This window comes from Rhopalosiphum maidis, chromosome 3, assembly GCF_003676215.2.
Source record: "Rhopalosiphum maidis isolate BTI-1 chromosome 3, ASM367621v3, whole genome shotgun sequence".
Taxonomy (NCBI): Eukaryota; Metazoa; Arthropoda; class Insecta; order Hemiptera; family Aphididae; genus Rhopalosiphum; species Rhopalosiphum maidis.
In genome coordinates, this window is record NC_040879.1 from 61,865,726 (window position 1) to 61,890,089 (window position 24,364).

Genomic DNA, 24,364 nt, shown 5'->3' on the forward strand with positions numbered 1-24,364 from the left:
CCAAAACTAAAAATGTATGAAATAATAATAAAATAATGGGTAAATGTAAATTGCCTATTTGACACGACAAATTATTATACGAATGTATATGTTACGGTAAATGATGTAAACGAGGTAAAAGACGTCATTCCCCGGTAAATGACATCATTTACCTAAAAATTGGTAAACGTTGTAAATGCAGACATTCTCCGGTTATTGTCGTCAATCACCAGTTTAATTGGAGAATGATGTTCAATATTTTTATGTCGATGTGAACGATCAGCGATAAGCGTGTAGGTGCTGAATAAGCTTCGTTAGTTGAAAATATCATGACGGAAGTAGATAGATAAACGAAAATCCCAACTAGCAATAACGTCGATAACCCGAGTAATAATATGAGATAATCTTTTAGTTTATTAGTTAGTATCTACGGGCATATTATAGCGAGTTGTATATGCGACGAGTGTGTGTTTAATAATATTATTTGTAAAAATTTGTGTCACCAGTGAACAAAATATATTAAAAGTTCGATTAAATTATAGTGTCATAGTTTTATTTAATTTTAATATTAAAGTATGGAGAACAAATTTAAAGCAGCAATTGACAAAATTGTCAGCAGTAAAAAGAGAGGTGACAATATATTTTATTTTAGTTTTGAAGAATACAACAACAAGATTCAAAAAATAAAAGAATTAAAAATTGGAACACTAAAAAAAACGGTAACGAATAAAAGACTTATACGTAAATATGATGTTGTGTCAATTGGGGGAAAAGAAAAATTGATTAAACCTATAGTTGATAATGAATCTGACGTTTTATATTACGTCACAGTAGACGAGTTGTTTGAAGTAATTCATGCCGCACATTTATCAGTAGGGCATGGTGGTAGAAATAGGATGATGGCTGTGTTAAAAACAAAATATTGTAATGTGACAACGGAGGCAGTTATGGCATATTTAGGTTTATGCAGTAATTGTCAAGTAAAACAATCAAATCCGAAAAGAGGGCTTGTGACAAAACCAATTCTACATTCCGCATTTAATTCAAGAGCGCAAATTGATTTGATTGACATGCAATCTCAAAACTATAATAATTATCGCTATATAATGAATTATCAAGATCATTTAACGAAATTTGTTATTTTAAAACCTCTGAAGACAAAAAGGGCCGAAGAAATCGCTTTAAATTTGATAGATATTTATACAATATTTGGTGCACCCGCTATACTCCACTCGGATAATGGTCGTGAGTTTGTTAATTCTATTATAACAAATTTAAATGAAATGTGGGGAGACATCAAAATTGTGCATGGCAAGCCTCGTCATAGCCAGACCCAGGGATCAATTGAACGCGCGAATAGGGACGTTGAAGAAATTTTGGCTTCTTGGATGACTGATAATAAATCAAAAGACTGGCAAATGGCATTAAAATTTGTGCAATTTCAAAAAAATCGGGCTTTGAACTCAGGTAAGCTATTAACTAAAAACAATTTTTTTTAATAATTTTTATTTTTATTAATTAATTAATTTTTTTAATAGGTATTGGAAGATCACCATACGAGGCGATGTTTGGTTGTACAGCGAGAACAGGGTTAGCTTCAGTAGGGATACCTTACGATGAAATAGAAAAACTTAAGTCAGAAGAGGATATTGAAGAACTATTTAATAACAGCAACCATTCAGATCATATTAATGCAGTAGAAGACGATTTAGTCAGTGTTGGAGATCTTGAAAATGAAGTAAACTTGGAGACTGAAAATGATTTAAGAAATACTAAAGACATAGGTAATTATTAAATATTTATTATATGTAATTTGGTAAAAATGCTTGCATATTTCTGCATATTTAATGGTATATTTAATATTTTAATATTTAATAAAATATTGTATAAAATAATAGTTTGTAAATTACAAAAAAAAAAATAAAATAGCAATCGTCATCTATTTACAGATAAAAGGATTGAAAAAATTAAAGACCAACGACAAAAATCGGTTATCTGTCTTGAAAAACAAGCGTCAAAAATGTTGAGATTGACTAACGAAAAATTTTCAAAGCTTGATGTCGGTACAACTGTTCGTGTCCCAATACCAGATGTCGATAGAGCACGAGGTTCTCCGCGTAATTTACTTGCTGTTATTATTTCATGCGAAAATGACATGTATAAATTATGTAAGCCAACTTTAATTTGATAATTTTTATTTAATTTAAATAAAATAAATACCCGAATGTTTGAACCAGGTACAGAATATGGGGTGTTGAAACACAAATATACACGAGCACAAATTTCTCCGTGTAAAGAAAAATTTCTAGAGCTAGATGAAGCCATGAAAAAAATTAAAGACAGGGAAATAACATTAAGAGAAGCCGCAGGACACGGAATAGCTGGTCATCAAGGATTTAATCGATGCAACTGCAAAACTGGTTGTGGTACTAAAAAATGTGCTTGCAATGCAGCGGAAATGTTGTGCAGTTCAAAATGTCATGGAAACCAAAATTGTCACAATAAATCATTATTATAAATAGTACCTATAGTAAAACAATCAGTGTATTATTTGAGATTTATCATCATTTACCACTAGTTTTGGTAAATGACATCAATGACTGGTGAAAGATGTACATTTGAATTTAAAATCTGGTTTTTTACATCATTTATCTATATAATCGAATCATTTTGGTAAAAGACGTCATCCACCGGAGAATGACGACATTCACCAATATTCATCTTTCACCGTAACATATATATTAAAATAAAATAATACCTTACGGTATTGTTGAGTGAAATTGCTACAACTGCCCGAGACCTATATACCTATATTGTAATAAATTTCACATACGCAATAGTGCAATACTTATAAAGGTTTAACACAATATGAAAATTAATATCTAATATAATTATTAGAATACAACGTCCATTACAGTTTGAACAATATTAAAACTCTGGCTGTTCGAGCCAGGCCAATATTATACATTTTATAATGATAATAACACATCTATTCGAATCTAAGTAGGTAAGTACCTAATGGAAATAATACAATTCAAATAATACCTAAGAAGGATGCGGCGATTAACGCCCACGATTAAATATTACAAGTGGTGATTAGCACACTGTTCGTAAAAAGTGACGATTTACGATCACGGATTATTATAAAAAAAGATGCGAAGATTCGTAAGTAAATAACAATAATAATAGTTTGAAAATTCGCACACACAACGTTCGGTTCGACTAGAACATTATTATAAGAAAATAACTAAGACAATGTTATAATAAATGATAAAAACAAATAAAGTTTTAAAATCATTGTGTTATGTAATGTGTGCGTGCGTGCGTATGAGTACGTGTTGATCGGTAGACGGTAGGTGACAAATATAGGCCACTAACGATATCTACTGCAGCGCACGGTAGTACACATTAATAGGAACGGGACAATAAAACAAAACGTAAAATAAAATACTGAGACAATATTTGTGAGCAATAATAACTGAATATAAATAATATAATAAATACAATATTTACGGCAAAAGTTATATTAACCTACCGTAATACTAAAAGTAAAATAAATTACTTTTATAGAAATATAGATAGCCATAGTAACATATATTAATATACATATTATATATTATAAATTTTTCAATCAGTATCGTTTTTCGTACACAATGATGTATCAATACATCATTGAATTCAAATTTAACTCATCGTTTCATCCTGTACCAGTGGCGTATTTAGGATTTTGTCAAGAAGGCACATACGTTAGCAAACATATAATTTCCTCGACATGGGGAGGAGGGTACACTTATCATCACCACTGTTTCTAAAAAATGTTGAGAATTTATAAAGGTACCTACTTAGTACTTATTATCAATAAGCACCTACACATAAATATATAAATCTATATTATTTTATTTTGAAGATAGGTAATTATTTTTTTATAAAATTGAGAAAACCATAAGAATACAATACGTAGTACCTATTGATAAATATAAGAATTCATACGTAGGACAAAAACAGTAAAAATAGTGTACCAGAGAGTGTTCCGAATTTAAGGGTCTTAGGGCCTAAATACAGCTACTAAAGAAGGGCCCTTTTAACAATCGTTTTAGGTTTATTTGAGTTTATTTTATTTGAGTTTTTGCTTTTTGGATTATTATTTCAATGTTAAAATAATTATTAGTACCTACTATAAAAAGGAATTCAACTTAATGTTATAAAAAAAAAATTTTATCAATTAATTTTTTAAATGTAATGTATAAAAATACAAAAAAAATACATAGCTCTAACTTGATATCCTGGAATCATTCTTGAGAATTTCAATCTTTATTTATTTCTTTATCTTACCTAATCACGACGACTTTATAAAAATGTATTATTATAAAAATTAAAATATTTTAATTTTAGGGTTATTGATAAATAACACAGTACAATATATTATGTAACATTGTAAAATGTAACATTATTATTCATTACTTGTTAGTTATTACTTATTAATTTTGTACAGTTGTTGACTATTTGACTAGTTGTTTGATTGTATCACATTATATTGATGTGCAAAATGTATTATAAATGTTATAACATTAAATTACCATTCTATACTTAAAATTCTATTTTTGTATAAAATTTTGTAAGATGTCATCTCTACTAGCACAGCAAGTACTAAGCCATCCTGTTGTAGAAAATTGAACACATTCTTTCATAAAACTTCAAATCATGAAAAATTTAGATTATGTAAGAGTAAGTGAATATTAATATCATACTCATAATAGGGTTAATAGGGATTTATATTGTTATCACATTTATTGGAATTGGTATAATATTGCAGTATATTATTATTCATTCATAATTAATAATCATATTTAAATTTTAAAACATCAATAAGTACTTGAGTTAGTATTCCCTACACATGATGGTAAGTTATAATAATTTTTGACGTATTATACTATTATTATAGTACCTCCATTACTAAAATATTGAAATAGTTACAAATTTTAATTTATTATAGATTTATTTATTGATTTTCTTGCATAGGTAATATTTTATAAAACTGTTCTTTTCAAATTTATTAATAAACCAAGTAGATACTAGGTACCTAACTAGTTTAAAAAAATGGTATGTATTGATTAACATAGTGATAGCTATTGCTGATAGCTGACTTTTATAAAACCAAATTAGTGGGTGTTATTACAGCTAAGTAATATGTGCAAAAGGTGTCAAGTCAGATATTGTTTGTGTCATTAATGTCAAGTCACTTACAAAAGTTAAAATGATTTAAAATTTAAAATTAAATGAAAATCTGAAAATTAGTATGTCTATAAGATAGAAATAACTATTCCAACAAATTAAAAACAAAAATTAATGAATTGAAACGTTTTTTTCTTCTCCTGAAAAATCAACATTTTTGACTTGACACATTTCTCACAACGTCCGTCCAAATAATAATAATACATATTTTATTTTTTTATTTTTTTTTTTTTGTTACTAATATAATATAATAAAACTAGTAATTCAATTGTCAACAACTGTACAAAATTAATAAGTAATAAGTAATGAATAATAATGTTACATTTTACATTTATGTTACATATATTGTACTGTTTTATTATCAATAACACTAAAAATAAAATAATTAAAATGGTTTTTACCATGAAATGATTGTAGTTCTTAAAAGGCCTAACTGCTGTTTACAATGAACCTGAAAAACAGCAGGCTATTTGGAAAAATAATAAGTAGTTCGCAAACGGGCTACCCCAATGCAAAGAGCCTAGTCTTTTTGCAAAAAAACTAATTTTCCATATGGCCTACATAAGATACTGATCTTGTTGAATGTTTGAAAATTGATAAAAATTAATTATAACTAAATATAATTTAAATTTAAAAATATTCAGAATATATTCATATTTTCTAGTAGCTAGTACATTATTTAATTTTTTTTTTTTGTTGACAATATTGCACACGCGTTCAAATACAGTAGTGCACACTTGTACATTTGTAGTGCACATAAAAATAGGGCCTGCAAAGCAACGTGGCCCTGATAAACGTTTCGGTTATGAAAATATAAGCTTATAATTTTATTGTTAATTAATAATTATAATAGATAGATTGTTTTAAAATTGGAGATGTGCAACAAATTCGTATTATATTGTTTGCTTTTGATTTTATTTTAGATGATTAATCTAACAAAAATACTATACAGTGTAAAAGTACCAACCAAACTATTGTAAATATATATATGGTTTTATACCTCTGAATATAATTGTTAATAAGTAATAAACATAAATATAAAATAATATAATAATATATAAATTATAAATTTAACCTGAATATCAATCAAATTTAATGAATTTGGTCTTATAAAAAACTTAAAGCAAAAGTATTCAAATATTTCAAATACTTTTAACTTTTAAGTACCTACTCATTACTCATTTTAAATACTTTCTCGGTGTACAGTAGTACATAGTAAAAGTACCAATACAACCTACTTTCAGAGAAATATTCAAATGGTTATCAACCTAGGCAAACATGTGAAAATTCTAAAATTCTATACATTTATACTTAACCAAACATCAACACATCAAGATTCAGTAATATTGTATAAGTTAACTTATTACCTTTCATATAAATATACATATATAAAATATAACTTATGAATAATGACAGCACTGATTTGCTATCCTTATGAACACTAAAAATGATATCACCCTACGTCCCCGCCATTGAAAATAGTATAAGTAATATTTATAAAAGAATAAAGAATATAAGTATTTCCATTAATAAATAGTGATAAAAATTAATGTTTGGTCGACATTGACGACTTTTATTTTATAAATTATATTATTATTGTCAGACATACAATTTTATTATCATCATATTAAAGGTACTATGGACTTGGTGGACTCTGGTATTTATATATATATCAAGCGTACAATACTACTATTATATGAGTAGCAAGGCAACAAAATAAACAAATACCATTGGTTCTTTTTCCTTACATCCCAAAAATATACACAATAACTTAACATTTTTTTTCACATCTATTATAAAAAATTTAATATTGTAAATATAAAATATTTCGTAATACACATAAACAAAACTTATAAAATAATAAATCAAAAAATGATTTTTTCACATTTTTTTGTTTATGTCACTAAATACAATAAAACAAATTAAAACAATTGTGCTGTTATGTGGTTACATTCTGTTTGAATAATTTTCTATATAGTATATTATATACATGTATATAATATATATGTTACAGGCACAGTAGGAAGTCGGGCACTGTGCACAAGGGCAAAGTTAGAATAAGTTAACATTGTATAATTAAATTTGAACACTGTAGAATAAATACCTATATTAAAAATTAAATAAACAATTTTACAGGGTACAAATAATCAAAAAAAAAAATCTGAAATAGACGTTTCAAATATTAGTTTTTAAATCTATTAGGTATCCAATTGGGTTCTTACAACTGATGAATTAATATTATTAAAATATTAGGCCATTTTGCACAGTGCCTGGATATTGTTATACAATGCCTGAATTTCTTACTTTGCCCATAACATGTAAATATATATATGTATATATATATATATATACATATATATATGTATATATATATATATATATACTGAGGTAGACTTAAATAAAAAATAGCTGTTTTATACCGATAAAAAATAAACAAATATGTACAAAACATATTATGAAAAGAAGAAATTTGCTAGAAGTAACTTTGGTTTAAACTGTTATCAATGCCCGTATCATTCTGAAAAAATCGATTCATACATTAATATTACATCTATTTTGATAACAAAAAAAATTCTTTATTTACCCATATAAGTAATAGAAAAACGAAAACAGATAAAACGATAATTTTATCCAACCCTCACGTTGATATGTATACAATTTGTCAGCATTCATAATACTTGTAGGATCATAGAGACCAAAACCAGACATAACTGGCCTGTTATGATATCTAAGAAAAAAAAATAACACTACAGTAAAAAATATTATATTTATGATAATTTTTTAAAAATATTATTACCTTTTTATATGATAAGCCATTAATGGTATATTAATAGCAAATGAAATCCATTGGCCTCCAAACAAAAACAAAATATTGAAGAAGAAGTGTAGCATATACTCAGGAATCACTAACTATAATTAAAAAATAAATATTTTTAATTATAACATAATATTAATATATTATATTATAAAAAAAATTATGGATTTTTTTTTTTTTTTTAAGGACACTACATATTGGATATCTAATAATATGTTGGTAAGTTATGATAAACTTAAAGTTAGTAGTATCTATTATTTAAGTTTTTTCTAATTATTATTTCATATTTTTTTTATAATAAAATGTATCAACTTTTATAAAATTATTAAAATTAAAAAAAAAATAATAGTTATAATTTATCCAGAACAAAAATTGTTAGAAAGTATTATATTACCATAATAATATCTATTTACTTAAAATAAATTAATACAAAATAGGTATTGATTAAAAAAATTAACAATAGCTATGGGTTCTTACACAATATACATAATTCGAAGGCTAAAAAGCCAAATATAATACGTCCACTTTTTCAAAAATTGGTTTTATATGTCCAATCAAGAAAACTAGATACTTTTTATGATTCTGCCAAATATCAAGTGTCCAATATTATTAAAAATGCATTATTTATACATTATAATATTTGGCACCATACAAACTGATCATATTTTTGAATGCGCAAAAACTATGTCCAAAAAAAAATATAGACAGTTTTAGTCAAGTTTAGCTAACAAATTAATTTACAGTAAATTAAACATCATATTATCAAGTTTACACATAAGTTATAACTCACACTCAAAAAAACTATAGGTATTTGAAAAATAGTAACACTTTAAATAGCTCCCCTGAACATTTTAGCATTTTTGACATCAAATTTAGCCTTTTAGCCATCAAAATATCTATTTTGACTTATTAATGATGTCAGAAATAATTTTAGACCATATTTTTGTATACTTTTATTATACTTTTATGATGTGTGGAACAAAACATATCAATTAGTTAAATAAATAATATCTACAATTTATAAACAAAATATTTTTGAATTCAATACAATTAAAAATTATGAATAAGTAAATAATATATTATATATTTTATATTTGGTTTTATTTATACTCACTGGATTTAGGCTGTTACATTGATCTATTGGATTTTTGCTATCAGTTTTAAGTTCATCAAATGCAATTATCTAAAACAAAAATAATTTAAATTTTGAAGTAAGTAGTTGTGATTAACTTAATAAATTAAGTGATCTATAATACCATAATATACATATCATAAAATATATACATATACATTCTTTAAACGTATCTAATATAATCAGACCAAAATTAATATTAAATGAATAAATAATTCCAAACAAGCTTTACTCATTTAAAATTATGTGTTATTAAATACAACAAAAATAAATGTTAAAATAGATATGGGTTTTTTACTATAGATAAATTTAAAAGAAGAAACTATAGTCTATAGTCTAAGGTGTTTTGTCTGAACAGAGTCACCTTGAAACTCTCCATCGCTGCTACGGGCCAACAGACTGATGCCTCTATTCACCCATCGGTCTTTCCTTGTCAAATATGCATGAAACTGAACTCTTGTTTTAATTATTCTGAACGGCGTGTATGGTAAAAAATGACCAATAGAAAGCATAATATATTCAAAATATGATAAGACATATTGAGTTTGACAATCCAAGTATAATAGATTCAATACATAGGTAATTGAAACATTTATTTTTTTTTTTTAAGAATAGCGATAGATAAGTAGGAATAACCCAGAAAAATATTACTGTTAGAACTAGAAGGGAAATAGAGATCTTTTTATTTAATCACTAAACATGTTTGGTGAATTTCTCACATACCTATGCTATGAATTTTTTTACAAGTTTTTAGATAGATAAATACTATATCTGTAGATAAACTACCACCCACTACTAAGTAGATTGCAAATACTACTAAGTACTAGTACATCTTTAAACTTTAAATGATATAGGTAATAGGTACCTACTAAATAATACTATAATTGAACTCAAATTATATTACATTACAATACTTACATGGAATATTGAAAAAAATAATAAAAATGCATCTGATATCATGGCCACGATATAAGTGAACGCTGAGAATGTGAAAGACATTGTAGTAGTTGGTTAACTACTACAATAGTTGGTACTTAGTTAATTTAAAATCAAAAAAAGCCACTAAATAAATCAATCTAAAACATCGTAACCTCGACCACAACCATTGACGAGTATACTAGAAATACTATTAATACAGAGAATATAAGTTTATTTTTTTGGCGACAGTTATCGTTGATCACTAGCGTTTAAAAACAAGAAAAATAATTGTACAATAAGCAGTGTGAATTTTCGATCGAACAGATCACTGGTTTGTCGAAATATTATCAAAATGTACGTAATTACTGTGATAGACTCGTATTATATACAATTTTAAAACGTATGTTACGACTTATAATACAATATTGAAAATTAGATTAATTAAGTAATTAAGTATAACGATAACATATTATGCGTATAAGAATTAAGGACATCATAAATATTTTATACTATTGTAATAACAGGGCCAGTCGAGTCACTCGTATGGTATAATTCGTTCGCGATTCGTAAATGTTCGTAATCGTTTATCGTATTAAGATAAACGTTATACAATTGTATTATTGATAACGGCCGAGCGCTGGCGATAACGGGTTTGGCGATTGGGCTGGTTCGACGTGGACTATGGAGGTTTATCGCAACATTCGCAACACTTGGCTTCAACATTTTGCAGTCATCGTACGTGTTATTATAGTCGTACATTCGTACTACGTACATAACAATTTACAGCATTGACATAAAATAATATTATGTCAATGATTTACAGCCTTAATAGAAAATAGTATAGAATATCTATACAAATAAGTTTATTAAAATAAACACAAATATTTATCTAATAAAAATCGTAGTGTTTTAAACTTTTATTTCGTTGCATTGTTTAGGAAACTACCTACTAAGTACCTACTACTACCTATGTAGCCATCTACACGTTAAATAAACTAAAGTAGTGACAAACCCAATGGCTAATAGAGTAATAGCGAACTTAAACCTTAAGAGATCGCTTATAAATTACCTACTATTAGACATTATAATAGGTATAACAATTAATTTTAGTCACTATAGTGACATATATGATATATGATTGTATTAATCTTTGATGAACACTTTAGTGCCATTGCGGAGCAATCAAAGCATAATTTTGACTGTGATCTAAGTTCTAAATATGTAATACCTACGAACCTACCTATTTATTTACTATTTTGATTAGAGGAAGTAAGTACCTAGATACCCAGGTGGCCTTGTTCCTACTAAGAATTTTAATTTCCAGTGTGTGTAGAATACGAAATCAAAAAATATTATTTCTCTTTTTTGACATAATATGTTTATATTGTACACGTTTTTAATTGATTTAAACTGATTATTTTGACTTATAGTATAATATACTATATTTTATAACGTTTTTAATAAATTTACTTTTTTATATTTAATTTTTACATTTTAATAATTTACATTATATACACATAACACTTAGGTATATTACTATGTACATTAATATGTACTTTACGTATATAATAGTACAAATTGTCCGTGTTATAAAATTTAAACACAGGTAGGTACAATAAAAGTACAGCAGAGTAAATAAATAATTAATACTTAATGGTTTTCACGATTGGTGATTTCCAATTTTCTAAAGATACTAAGTGAAGCGAAAAATGTACCGTATAATATACGTATTTTTAAATTATTAGCTATTGTAGGTATGTTTAATGTTTGGATAAAGATACTTTCTTTTTTTCTTTTGTTTATTTTTAAGATTTAGAGTAAAAAATTGGTGGTGGAGGATCGTGGTTTCTGGTATATGATTTTAATGTTGCTCGTATTTTAGACAGATATATTTTTTTTCAATTTATCGTATTAATTCTACTGTACTCAATAATCGGAAAAAAATAGTGATAATACAGAAATTTACGTAGATAACGCTATAGTTTTTGACGAAAATAGATATTAATTTTTGTTTTATTTAAGAAAGAAATTTTTTTATAGAAACTTGAAATATTCACAAACTATAAAAATATATCAATACCGTGACGTACCGTAGAATAATTGTGGCAGCAGTTATTATAAATTCGGGTATACGTAAGTATTAGCTTATAATAAACGTTAAATATTTTTAAAACTGCATTGTACATAGAAAATGATAATAAAGTTTACATATTAATAATATATTCATCAAGGATGAAATATTTACAGTTTTATTATATTAGAATTAAGTAGGTACCTATAGGCTATAACAAAATAGGTAACTAAAATCAATATTTTTCATTTAAAATGTTTAAATATCCAATTTTGTGAAAGTTTAAATTACAAATAAGTACTTAATATAAAAAAAATTGCTGCTTAGATATTTTCAACAATTTTAAATTACTATAAAAACAATTAATGATTTATAACTTTATAAAAATGTTGTGACTTTATTATAGGAGTCCTGTATTTATTCAATTTTCAAAATTTTGATTCTTGAAACTTGCCTAAACAATGTAAAACCATAATGATATATATACATAGATATTGACATACGATAATAAATAATTATTATACGTAATCAATTAATTATAAAAAAAAAATTATATAATACTATATTTTATATTTTAATCCATAAAATGACAACAATAATAAAACACTATTACATATTTTATAGTTATTACTCGTTAGTTATTGATCAACGGTAAGTATTTATATTAGTATGATAGTTTTAATTTATTTATTTTTATTTTGAATGCATTTAAATTAACCAAAGACTACTGTTTATATTTTATATTATATTATATGAAATATGCGAATATTTGGAATAATTTTTTACGACTTTACTACAGGTCACAGGCTGTTGGAGAATCGCTGCTATATAGTAGGTACCCACTGTAAAAATTCTACAATCACAGCGTACACCATTTATATAATATAATATTATACGTACAATATTCACCCCTCGTCGGAAAAGCTCGATCGTGCACACGCACACACACTTGAGTCACGAACTGACGCTTTTCCGTTGGCTATAATTATTGTTATTATCATTATTCTAGTAATTATTATTATTGCACCATGTTCTATACATTGTAAAAAATGATGAAAAAGACGTTCGTTTGAAGTAATATAATACACGTGTGTCTAGTTATACACCCCACGTCGTAAGCCTAAGCAACCACTCCCGGCGATACAATACACAGCATGCGGGACGAAATAAGGAAATAATGAGCTCTATATACGCACCACGAAACGTGCAGATTACCGCTTCCGGTAACATATTAATAGTATATAAACTATAAAGTATGCACAATATGCATAAGTATATGTATAGCACCGCTATTATAATGTTTTAAAGGATTGTGTGTATATAAATATATATTATATATAGTGTATTATAAACTTTAGTAGACCACCTAACAATATATCATGACGAAAACTAAATAATATTACTCTCCTCACGAGAACTGCTCGCAGAGACTTTCAGAGATTGAGTTTTGATTGTGTTGATTTTTTTTTTTTTTGTTTATGTACTTAATGCTTATATAATAGTTCGTCTCCTTTAATGACTAAACACACACACACACACATATATAGCAGGCGTACAGATATAGGGTAGGTCCTATCTATGTGTATACAGTTATTGTAATGATAAATTGTCGTGTGCGAGTAGACTATTAATACTTCTACTCATCTACGCTCAGAGCCGTCTTAAAGTTTTATCGGGGTCCCAGGCCCAACATATTTCAAAGACTTTATAATACTAAATTATGATATACTTACACATTTTTTAACACATAATATATTATTATTTATTAAATATTATATTTTGTATTAGTAAAAAGTGAATTTTGTTCCGTTTAAATCTCTGTTATTTTATTGTTTATTATAATTTCAAAATATAGGTACGGTCAAAAAATATTTTCCTGTTAATTAAAAAGGTCAAGATATCAATTATTCATTATTATTTATTACTATTTTGATACATAGCTAATTTTAATATTTTATCGTTCGAAATTTATATTAAAACATTTTAAGAAAAAAAAATGTAAAATTATGATATTTATAGCAATTGATGTAATCTATGTGAATTTGGGGCACTTAAAATTTCAGGAGATGGTAAACTACTACAAAATTACACCTTTTCTAAAGGTCGATATGTAAACTGCGCCAAAAAAGAAAATTAACATTACACAAACTAGCTGCGACAATCTAACATAATTTACCGTAATATATATATAGTATATATAGATACTATATACTAGTATACATAGCCAATACGATAACACATATATGTTAATCATTTATTTAAATATATAATATGTTATGGTATTTGTATATAGCTTTAGATTATGTACCAAAAATGATTTTTCTTGTAGAGTAATATTTTTGATGTTCAAGACCAATTTGACTCTGCATGTTTTCTTTGAGAAAATTCATATCGAATAACCGCTTATTTTGGAATTATATTTATATTTAAATTTAAAATTGTTTAGCACCAATAAATATTTGCCGTTCTGGCTAAACATTTGTATAAGTTTCATTTTAAATATAATATTATACAACACAACACGTACAGACCTAACTTGTGATAATCTTGTACTTGTGAAGGAGCCGATATTTAGTATTATGCATTAAAGCTTAAAAATAAATTCGGATTTTTCTTACAAATTTGTCTCCAATATAACATATTAATTAAATTATTACATTTGTATATAATAACACATAGGTATATATTATGTATTTATATACCTATAAATATGTTATCGTTACGGTATGTTCACAGTGCTTGATTTGGAAAAAAAACTAGAAGGGGGACTCTGCAGTGGATGTTGGATGAACGAGTGTTCCACACAAAATTCAATATCACATTACTGTGCGGACTACGGAGCAAAGCCCCCCACATCACCTTCAGCCACCCATAAACCCCAAAAATCATTAAATTTATTATATAAAAATATTTTAAAATAAAGAAACACTTATTTATTTATTACACATCATCCAATGACATTATGATTTAAATTACGATTTATAAAGATATATAACATGTTATTAATAAAATATTAACTCATCAATACACCTACAAAAAACTTATCATGTATTATTACTAGAGGTCGAATTTATATTCTCTTAAAATCCTTAAAATATGATGTTTTTATGTCACATAAAATAGTCAATATATTCTCTTAATATTCTTTTAAAATACCAAATATATGATGTTTTATATCCTTAAATATGCAAAATATTCATTTAATATTAAAAAAAAATTTAGTTTAAATTTATTTTTTGTTAATTTAGTTTTAAATATATTTAATTAATTTTACAATAACAATTAATTATTAATTACTATTCAATGTGTTCCGGTGTAATTTTAGTACGCCGGTTTGTAAGAATATTTTTGTAGATGCTAAGGACCGTTCGACATCAACCAATGTCACTGGAGAATATTGCAAGTCGGTTACCATAGTCGGTGAATAATTTTCCGGAAGTTGTACTGTGTTATTTCCACTAAGGATTTGTCCAATATTTTTCAAAAATTTGTATCCTTTGTTTTTTTGTTGAAGTCGCAATATTTTTGTTTTTACTACTTTTTCTCCTGGTATCTGCTCAAGTTGTGTAAAAGTCTTTTCGATAATATTTATCATATCAACTAAGGAAGTATTTGATTTTTCCAAACTTTTAATAGTTGTGACATTCTGAAGAAAATTATATATATTATATTATATACATCGCAATCGATAAGGAATACCTAGAGATTAATTTTTATTAGAACCCAGAAACCCGGAAATAAATCATTTAGTGAACATTGTATTTATCAAAGTGCTGATATACGTGAAATATATTCATTATATACCGATATAACAAAAATATTCTCAAATAATCTCTAACGTGTTAAATATTCTCTAACCCCTAAAATATGCTTTTTTATGCAAAATAAATTTTTTCTTGTGAATTCTGTGTTTCATGAATCGTAAAGATTTCTCACTCCCATTCAACTGCATAGACCAGAAACAAATATGTAAAATCATAAAAATCCGACCTCTAATTATTACATATATACACCAATACACCCATGTACATGAATACAGTATTGTGCGACACAAACGTCGTCGATAAACGCTTTTATGGTAAATAGCACAACCCGCGGTTGAAGATATAAGTATGATGTAAAAGTTTAGCTACCGAGAACAACAAAAATAATATAAATATATAACGCAATTGTCGCAATTTATTGAATAAAAAAAAAAAAACAGTATTGTACATCGACAAATGGGCTTCGAATCAAACGTATATTATATACGAGTACATTTAAGCAATAACAATAGAATAAATATCACGTACATCGATCGGCGTCCGCGATCTTATGTGCGGAAATAAAAAGAACGAAGAAAAACGTCCGGGGGACTGTCGTCGGCGGTCGTACTCGTTACTGCGATCGCTATGAACGCAAACTGCGAAAAAATCGTAGATATATATGCACGGCTTTCAAAGACGCAAACTACGCGAATACGAAAAGAACGGGTTGGAAAAAACTCTGGAAAAGTCTTAAAATCCCGTGAAAAGTTTGTGCATAATAAATAACTGTTTAATATTTTAACTTTTAATTTTTTGTCTGTAAAGTGGGATTTTTCCAATCGGTAGGGGGGGATGCACGGATAAGGTTCATTCTTCTTTTCCTTTTTATTATTATTAAGTCACTGCAGCCTAACGATTGATTATATTAATTACCCATTATTATTAACCAATTTTTTTTCATAGTCGATACAAATTTACAAATATTATGGCTATAGGTTACAGGTTATAGGTATATTTTGCATCAGAAAAAACTGATAATTTACAAATTCACTACAGCAAATGTTTCATTTCCAGCGTTCCGTTTCAAATAAATAGAACGGGTATGCTAAAGAAAAAAGAAGGTGGACTCCGTCCCCCCACGTTCACCCCCAATTCAAGCACTGTATGTATATAGTATCTACATATTTATTATATATATATAAATTAAATTGACGCAGTTTGTATAATGTATCTTATCGGTTTTGTCGAAATTTACATATCGACTTTTAGAAAAGGAGTAATTTTGTCGCAGTTTACATACAGCCAAAATATCGGAGCCTCAGGCCCGAGCCCTACGGGCCCATGCCTTGAGACAGCACTGCCTACGCCCTTATTATTGGTAACCGGTAAATTAGACTACGTAGGTAAGTATATGATGCATACAGCATACATAGTGTCAATCATAATTATACGCTGCGAGAATAAGTTGTGTCGTTGTGATGCTCAAAGACATAACTTATATTAAATTCAATTGAAAAAAAAAACAAAAAAAAAAGGCTGCACACGAACTGAGTCACAGTAATAAAACGAACTGAATCATTGGTTATTTTATATAATATACAGGTACTAATTAAATCTCGTAAAATTTTAAATATACCTAATACTCATTGAAATATTGAATCCGTGTTTTAATAGTGATCCCGAAAAACTTTTGAAATAAAATCTTTTTCTCGATTTTATAGGTTTAGGATTATTTGTTGCGAACAATTCTACACCTACTTATATAATTAAAAATGTTGTGTGTTTATTTTGTGAAATTTAATTAATATAAGAGTATGTGTGAAATATTCAAATATGTATATCAATCAATAATTGAAATGTTTAAATTGGTTGATATAATAATATATATATCATTATTTAATTATTCCAAGTTCGGACTCAATTATTATACTTTACTTATTTGGAGACATAAAATACGTAAGCATAGATCTATTTGTGTTTTTTTTTTAGTTTTAATTTTTAAATATTACAATATAATAATATCAATTATTTTAAGATTTTAATATTTTCACTTACAATTTATAATATAATATAACAATATACTCTATAGCGACTATAGGTAATAAATAATAATCAAATGTAAAAATATATTTTATTCGCCCATGTTAATCGTCGTCTGTTTGTTTGTCTCACATCTTAGTAGCCAATAGGTAGGTAGTGTATAGTTGGTTTTATAATACTATAATAGTTTTAACTTAATTGAGTTAATCTAAAATAAAAATAAAACGTAGTTATTTTACTATGGAATTTTTCTTCCGGAAACCGATTGTTTGATCAGTTTGATGTTGTATGTGTTAACACTTAACTATATTGAACGATATACAATTGAATCAGATTTGTAAAGAGTTTATTTTAAAATAGTTGATATATGTAAATAATACGATACCTAGCTAATACTGAATAATACTTATATGTATGGTGTAAGGGAAAGTTCAATAAAAAAATCGTATTTACAACACTATTTACTCGTATATATTGAGTGTTTCTTTTAAAAATAATAATGTAAATATTTTTTTATTGTTATACTTATACATATACTCCAAGTTCCAATTTTACACTTGTAAATACGTGTGTATTAAATACGATTACCCATTGCCGCAATAGTGCTTACAAACAGTGAAATGAACAATATACAACAAAATAACTATAACTCTAGTAAAATACATTTAACAATAGTGTACAATGCATATAAATATAAACATAACTTGAAAATACGATTATACCTACAAGAAATATGAGTAGACTAAAAAATTACCTAACACATTCATCTACCGAGAAAAAAATAATATAATATACTTACACATTTATTACCAAAAATTTGAAAGTCTTGTCATAAAAAATTATTTAGATTAGGTATCTTATTTACCTCAGATAAAATTTTTATTTAATAATATAAATAAAAAAATACTTTAAATTATTTTTATAATCATACGAATTGTATCATTAGTCATTACCTACACTTACATATACGAAAAATATACATATACCTACCTAGTATACCCAGTAATGATTTAAGTTTATTTCATTATTTGTAGGCACACATATAATACATACCTAATGAATTTTAATCAATACTATACTGAAATAGTATTATTTGCTTTCAAATGAACTCAAGAACAAAGGTTAATTAATTTATACTTTTAAATCAAAAAAAATATTACACCGTAACTGCATGTCTGCGTTATATGATAGGACAGAGTTTCAGTATAAAAGTATGGCATATCGCGTACCTATTTGCGTATAATAATACCTAGTTAATAATTTGCTAATAAAAATACATTAACAGTATTAAACACTCAGATAATATTTATAAACTAATAACTTTAGTATACTATACATAGAACTTGAAATAAATTAGCTTATTCGCAAACAGTACAGCAATAATGTTGTTTCAATTTTCAACAATAAAATTAGGTATAGCTGTATGGGTAGCTCTATTACGTAAGTACGTATCTACTATCTACTTACTGACTGCTACTGTGTACTGGCTACAATGTACTGGTAGGTCGGTACCAACGGTAACTACTATAAGAACATAATTTTTTAATTTTTAAATATGTTTAATACACATATTGTACTATTATTAAAAATCGTATACATTTTACAATATAGATACAATTCAATCTATAACTATACAATTGTATAGATTAAATGTTAAAATAATAAAATAAATTGTTAATATTAAAAAAATATATATATTGAAAATCAACCACACTATTATATATTTATACGTAAGATTGTAAAACCATCATAAATTAAGATTAATCATTAATAATAATATTATTAATATTACAAAAACAAATAGTTAGAGGTAGGTAATAATGCTAATAATAAGTATATAAATAATAATTACTATTATTTTATAATTTACAATTTTTATATTCTTTATCATAATTATTATAATCGGACTATACGTTAATAAAATAATGACTGTATAGTTTTTATTATGTTAAGACCTTAGCTAGGTGTTCTAGCGTTAAAGTTGAATGTTTAAATTTTTAATTATATCTATGATTAATCATTAATAAAATAAAGACAATCGAGTTACACAAGACAATTTAATATATTTATAGTCTTATAGAAATATATTATAGTATATACTGTATACCTAGGTATTAAATTATTATTAATAAATTACTAAAATTATGTAGAAATTATTCGTATTTTTAATTTGTATAGATTATAGATAGGTAGGTAGGTACCTAAATATTTTATTAAGATAATATAGATATTTATTTATTTCATGTTAAATATAATTAATAATGATAAATTGTTAATCCAAACCATCATGTAAATAAAAAATAATAATAAAAAAACAATATCTCGATCAGTTAGATGAATAAATTAAAATGAATAGGTACATGTTCAGTATTAGCAGTATTAAAGACTTGATATGCATATCTGCCACCAATGTAAATACTTAGGTATTACTTATATTATTTACATTTACGTAGCGTCCTAGCATAGCCGCAATAAGAAAAACAATTTATATATTTTTTACATAAACAATAGGAATCTCTTGTTTCAAATAGTTATATAAACTATATTTAGCCCGTAATATATAACGTTTAGTTTAATATTTATAAATTATAGGTACCTATTTCGCGTGGTTCGGCATAATTTCTGTCAGGCGACATTCGTATAAACAATTAACAAGTTATCTTAATACTACCTCCTTAAATACGAGTAGTAGGTACCTAAATTGGTCTTATACTGATTATAGAATATAGAGTATAGTAAATAGTAATGTTAATTCAGTTCTCAAGATGAAAGCGGATCACAACGAAAAGTGAATAAAATAAAAATAAAAGCCGCCTACAAATAGGCTACAATACTTGGTGGGTAGTATAACCGTAATGATTCGACAGATTCAAAAATCAAAAACTATCGTGTCGAACTGTTTGACAGAATAAATACGCACGAGCCCGTTTAACGAAAATTGTAATATTATAAATAACAAAATATTGTCGTATTATTCGTTTTCATGTGTACTCGACGTGTTTTAAAATTATTAATATATGAACCAAGCCCCTCTCCGAAGTTCGAACGCCAGCCGAAGGACAATTACACACGCACCGTTCCTCCTCCGCCTCATCACTACCTCCAGGTACGTGACTATCAGCAGAAAACAAAAGAATAAGACCGCCGTTGTTGGAGGGAAACGTTTCGGGCGTCGTAACAACAATAATGTATCATATAACATACATGTGCATTCCACAGGTGGGCAGCGTTCGTTGTTCGTCACAGCAGACGCGTCTACACAGTACCTACCACTAGTTACCACTACAATAACACTATAGTTATTATCTGCTTCCGAGACGGCTAAACGACGCTCATAACTCATTAATTCATTAGTCATTCTTCAGCGCGCGTCGGCCGAATGGTGTCCATGTTGTTTTATGTTTTGGTTTGGTAAACGATTGCGACTGTTTTTTTTTTTTTTTTCTATTATTAATAAAATTTGTTCTCGTCCGTTTGGCGTTTGATCGATTAACGTTGTAAAATCACTGTATTTATTCCCTGCACTTCGTCCCGCCCGTGCGCGGAAAAATAACCGCCATTTTCCGAGATGAAGAATGTTTACAGCGTTCTCGTTGTGCTATGCATCAACCTCGGTGAGTATATTTGCACATATCGATAACGGCGGTGATGACAGATCGACAGACGGTCCGATTGCGGATCCGCTGTCGACCGACTCGGGTTGGACGTCCGCACGACCGATTACAAGATCGGGCGTGGACGCGTTATTTGGCGTCGTCGAATCAAGGAGTGACCCTCTATCGATGTGATTTTCTATACATTATGTTGTAACATTAAGAATGGTGTGAATTACCAAATCAATTATATGAGGCTGTTGGCGTTAATATCTTGTGTGATATGTGTTACGGTCATAATTCAAAATGTTTATTACTCCAGACTTTGTTACTAGTTCTAGTAAAATACTTTGTTTGTCCATTGAATTCAGTGTCTGGTGCTCTAGTGATGACAAACCTGTAATTGTAATTTCAAATACATTATAGACAGGCATGGGAATTTTGTTATTCCAATTATAGTTTACCTAGATATGAGGTATCTATAAAAAGTTTATTTCTTTATTCAGTTTTCAATGTAGGTATAATCATACATTTGTCACTTTTACTCATATATTTTTATCGAGACCTTTTCAATGATGAATTTTATTACTAGGTTCAAAATAGTGAAGCTCAGTATTAACAAGCCTATAGGTATACCTATCTAATATTTTAAAACTTGTGGAAAAATGTCATCTTACACACATATGATAGTAAAACGTCAAAAATTCATAGCGTTTAACTCAGATTTCACCATAATAATTATTAAATATGTTTTTTTAGAAGTTTGTACCCTTGTTTTGGGTATGAATCTACCTATCTTAGAACTGTGTTAATAGGTAGTTGTATTAAAAAATTATCAATGTATAATATACTACTATGCGTTAAGGAAAAATTATAATTTATTTCCATTTACTTTATTTCACAACTGATATAAAAATAAATATTTTAATTATTTAGTTTAAACCATTGGTAGATTATTTATTCGAGCACTAATTTGTTCAACTGTTTACTTATAAATAGGTACATACATTTTGGGACCGTTATTTTTTAAATAAATACTATGACTAAAAATAATAATATCAGATTTTAATAGTTTGAACCCATCTTTGCTTGTAAAAATCATAATAATAAAGAAATAAATTCAATTAATTTGTATGCACATGATGTGGTACCAACCTACATTGAATATTTTAATTGAATGTTTAAAAATATAGCTAGCGTGTCTCAAATTTTAATCAGGGATAAGTTAAGTTAGATACCTACAACATTTTATACTTTACTTAAATTACCTATTCAAACTATGAATAATTATACAACTTTAATTAAATATTTAATTTAATAGAAGTTTAAAGTTAAAGTTTAAGTTTGAATTATGTATGGACAATATACATTATAACATTATATAACTATAATCTTGTCCGAAAACTAATACATCCTATTTATAATTACCTATTTGATTCATGTTAACCCTAGAGCACATGCTTCATGGTATAAAAGACATGGCTTTTAAAAATTTGTTCATTGTTTCAAAAATTAGAAATGTTTATGTATCTAACCAAAGTACCTTCTAATTAAATGATAAACTAAATTTAGATATGACTCTCAATTGTATACAATTTGATGTCGGTAATAGAAGTATTCAAAATTCATTAACTATTAAAATACAATTTAATAGACTGTGTACTGTGATATTTATAAATAATTTAATTTTATATAAATTCAATTATGGGTTATTTTTAAATTATGTTTCCGAATAATTACTGGCCGATAATAGAACAGAATTATTTTTTAGAATAAAATAATTTATAATTAATAAATTAATAATATAACATAATAACATGTATATAAAAGTTTTATTTGTTAATATTATCAGTAAAAATATTTTACATTTTTTATTTATTTAAGAGCAATAAAATAATTATCATTCAAATTTATTGAGTTTTAATTGAAATATTTCAATACACAGTCAAAAATATTGTGTGCGTGAATTCTTGTGAATATTTTAAATGCATGTAATCTAGAGTTAAGGAAATACCATAACTGCTTGTTTTTCTCTATACAAAATTGCATACAATTAATTTAGTTAGTTAGTTTAAATATTTTATTAAATTGAACTATTATAGAATTTAAGATGATAATGATATCTATGTTTCTATGTTGGTGTTTTTTAAATTTAAATTTGTTTTTTATTAATTATTATGGTATAGATATAAAAATAACTCACCTTATCATTAACCTATTCAACAGCATATTTTGTTTTTAATTTTGTGTAGATCCTAATAATATTCATCTTTTAAGTTGTACAACTTCTCTCTTAATCTCATAAATTATATCGTTCACCATCAGTAAACTTGTATTGAAGACATTTTAGTCTATATGGCATTAGTTATTTTTAAATTATAGTAGGTTATATTTATTTATAAAGTAGTTTATACTTAAATGAAAAACTTAATATTTAAAACTTTAAATTAAATATGCTAAGGTCCTCAAAAAAAAAAAAATAAATAAATAAATAATTAATAAGAAAATTATAGGCCTTGCTACAATTCTACAGAACTTTTATGAGATCCTCTTTCCATTTTGTTTCAATGGTACACTGTGCCCAACTGTGCCTATCGAAATGTATCCAAATTTCTATAAAATTTCTAAAAATAACAATAATCATTTAAAAATTAATAATACATACATAAGAAATTGTATATGAGTAAACAATTGAATAATTTATTGGTTTTTATAACGGAAGAATGGTGGAGTGGTAAGGGAATACGCTACAAAATGCTGGTCTACTACCTCACTCATCTAAATTTTAAATATATAGACCTCATAAATTACTCGTCTGAATTTCGATTTTAATGTATA

At 26.5% G+C, this 24,364-nt stretch overlaps 2 protein-coding genes and 1 pseudogene across 2 annotated transcripts; 1 reads left to right on the forward strand and 2 right to left on the reverse strand.

Annotated features, from left to right (window-relative positions):
- Window positions 1–1,085: 1,085 nt before the first annotated feature.
- LOC113556951 (SCAN domain-containing protein 3-like) lies at window positions 1,086–2,574 on the forward strand. Its single transcript, XM_026962198.1, has 4 exons — window positions 1,086–1,446; window positions 1,518–1,763; window positions 1,929–2,147; window positions 2,217–2,574. Exons 1-4 carry the CDS (start codon window positions 1,086–1,088, stop codon window positions 2,495–2,497), a joined length of 1,107 nt encoding a protein of 368 aa, XP_026817999.1. The 3' UTR covers window positions 2,498–2,574.
- A 4,210-nt stretch (window positions 2,575–6,784) lies between these two features.
- LOC113556952 (protein cornichon-like) lies at window positions 6,785–10,643 on the reverse strand. The gene is made up of 5 exons (XM_026962199.1): window positions 10,077–10,643; window positions 9,141–9,209; window positions 8,009–8,121; window positions 7,796–7,939; window positions 6,785–7,729 (listed from the first exon to the last, which is right to left on the reverse strand). The coding sequence occupies exons 1-5, from the start codon at window positions 10,155–10,157 to the stop codon at window positions 7,702–7,704; spliced, it is 435 nt and encodes a 144-aa protein (XP_026818000.1). The 5' UTR covers window positions 10,158–10,643; the 3' UTR covers window positions 6,785–7,701.
- A 10,888-nt stretch (window positions 10,644–21,531) lies between these two features.
- LOC113558055 overlaps window positions 21,532–24,364 on the reverse strand; it is a 4,095-nt pseudogene continuing 1,262 nt past the window's right edge.

Coding starts and splice junctions, on each gene's coding strand:
- LOC113556951 (XM_026962198.1), top strand. CDS start 1,086: ATGAATTATCAAGATCATTTAACGAAATTTGTTATTTTAAAACCTCTG. Junction 1,447..1,517: donor AAATCGGGCTTTGAACTCAG/GTAAGCTATTAA, acceptor TTTTTTTAATAG/GTATTGGAAGATCACCATAC. Junction 1,764..1,928: donor AAGAAATACTAAAGACATAG/GTAATTATTAAA, acceptor ATCTATTTACAG/ATAAAAGGATTGAAAAAATT.
- LOC113556952 (XM_026962199.1), bottom strand. CDS start 10,157: ATGTCTTTCACATTCTCAGCGTTCACTTATATCGTGGCCATGATATCA. Junction 9,210..10,076: donor TATTTTTTTCAATATTCCAT/GTAAGTATTGTA, acceptor TTTTTGTTTTAG/ATAATTGCATTTGATGAACT. Junction 7,730..7,795: donor TTTTTCTATTACTTATATGG/GTAAATAAAGAA, acceptor CGATTTTTTCAG/AATGATACGGGCATTGATAA.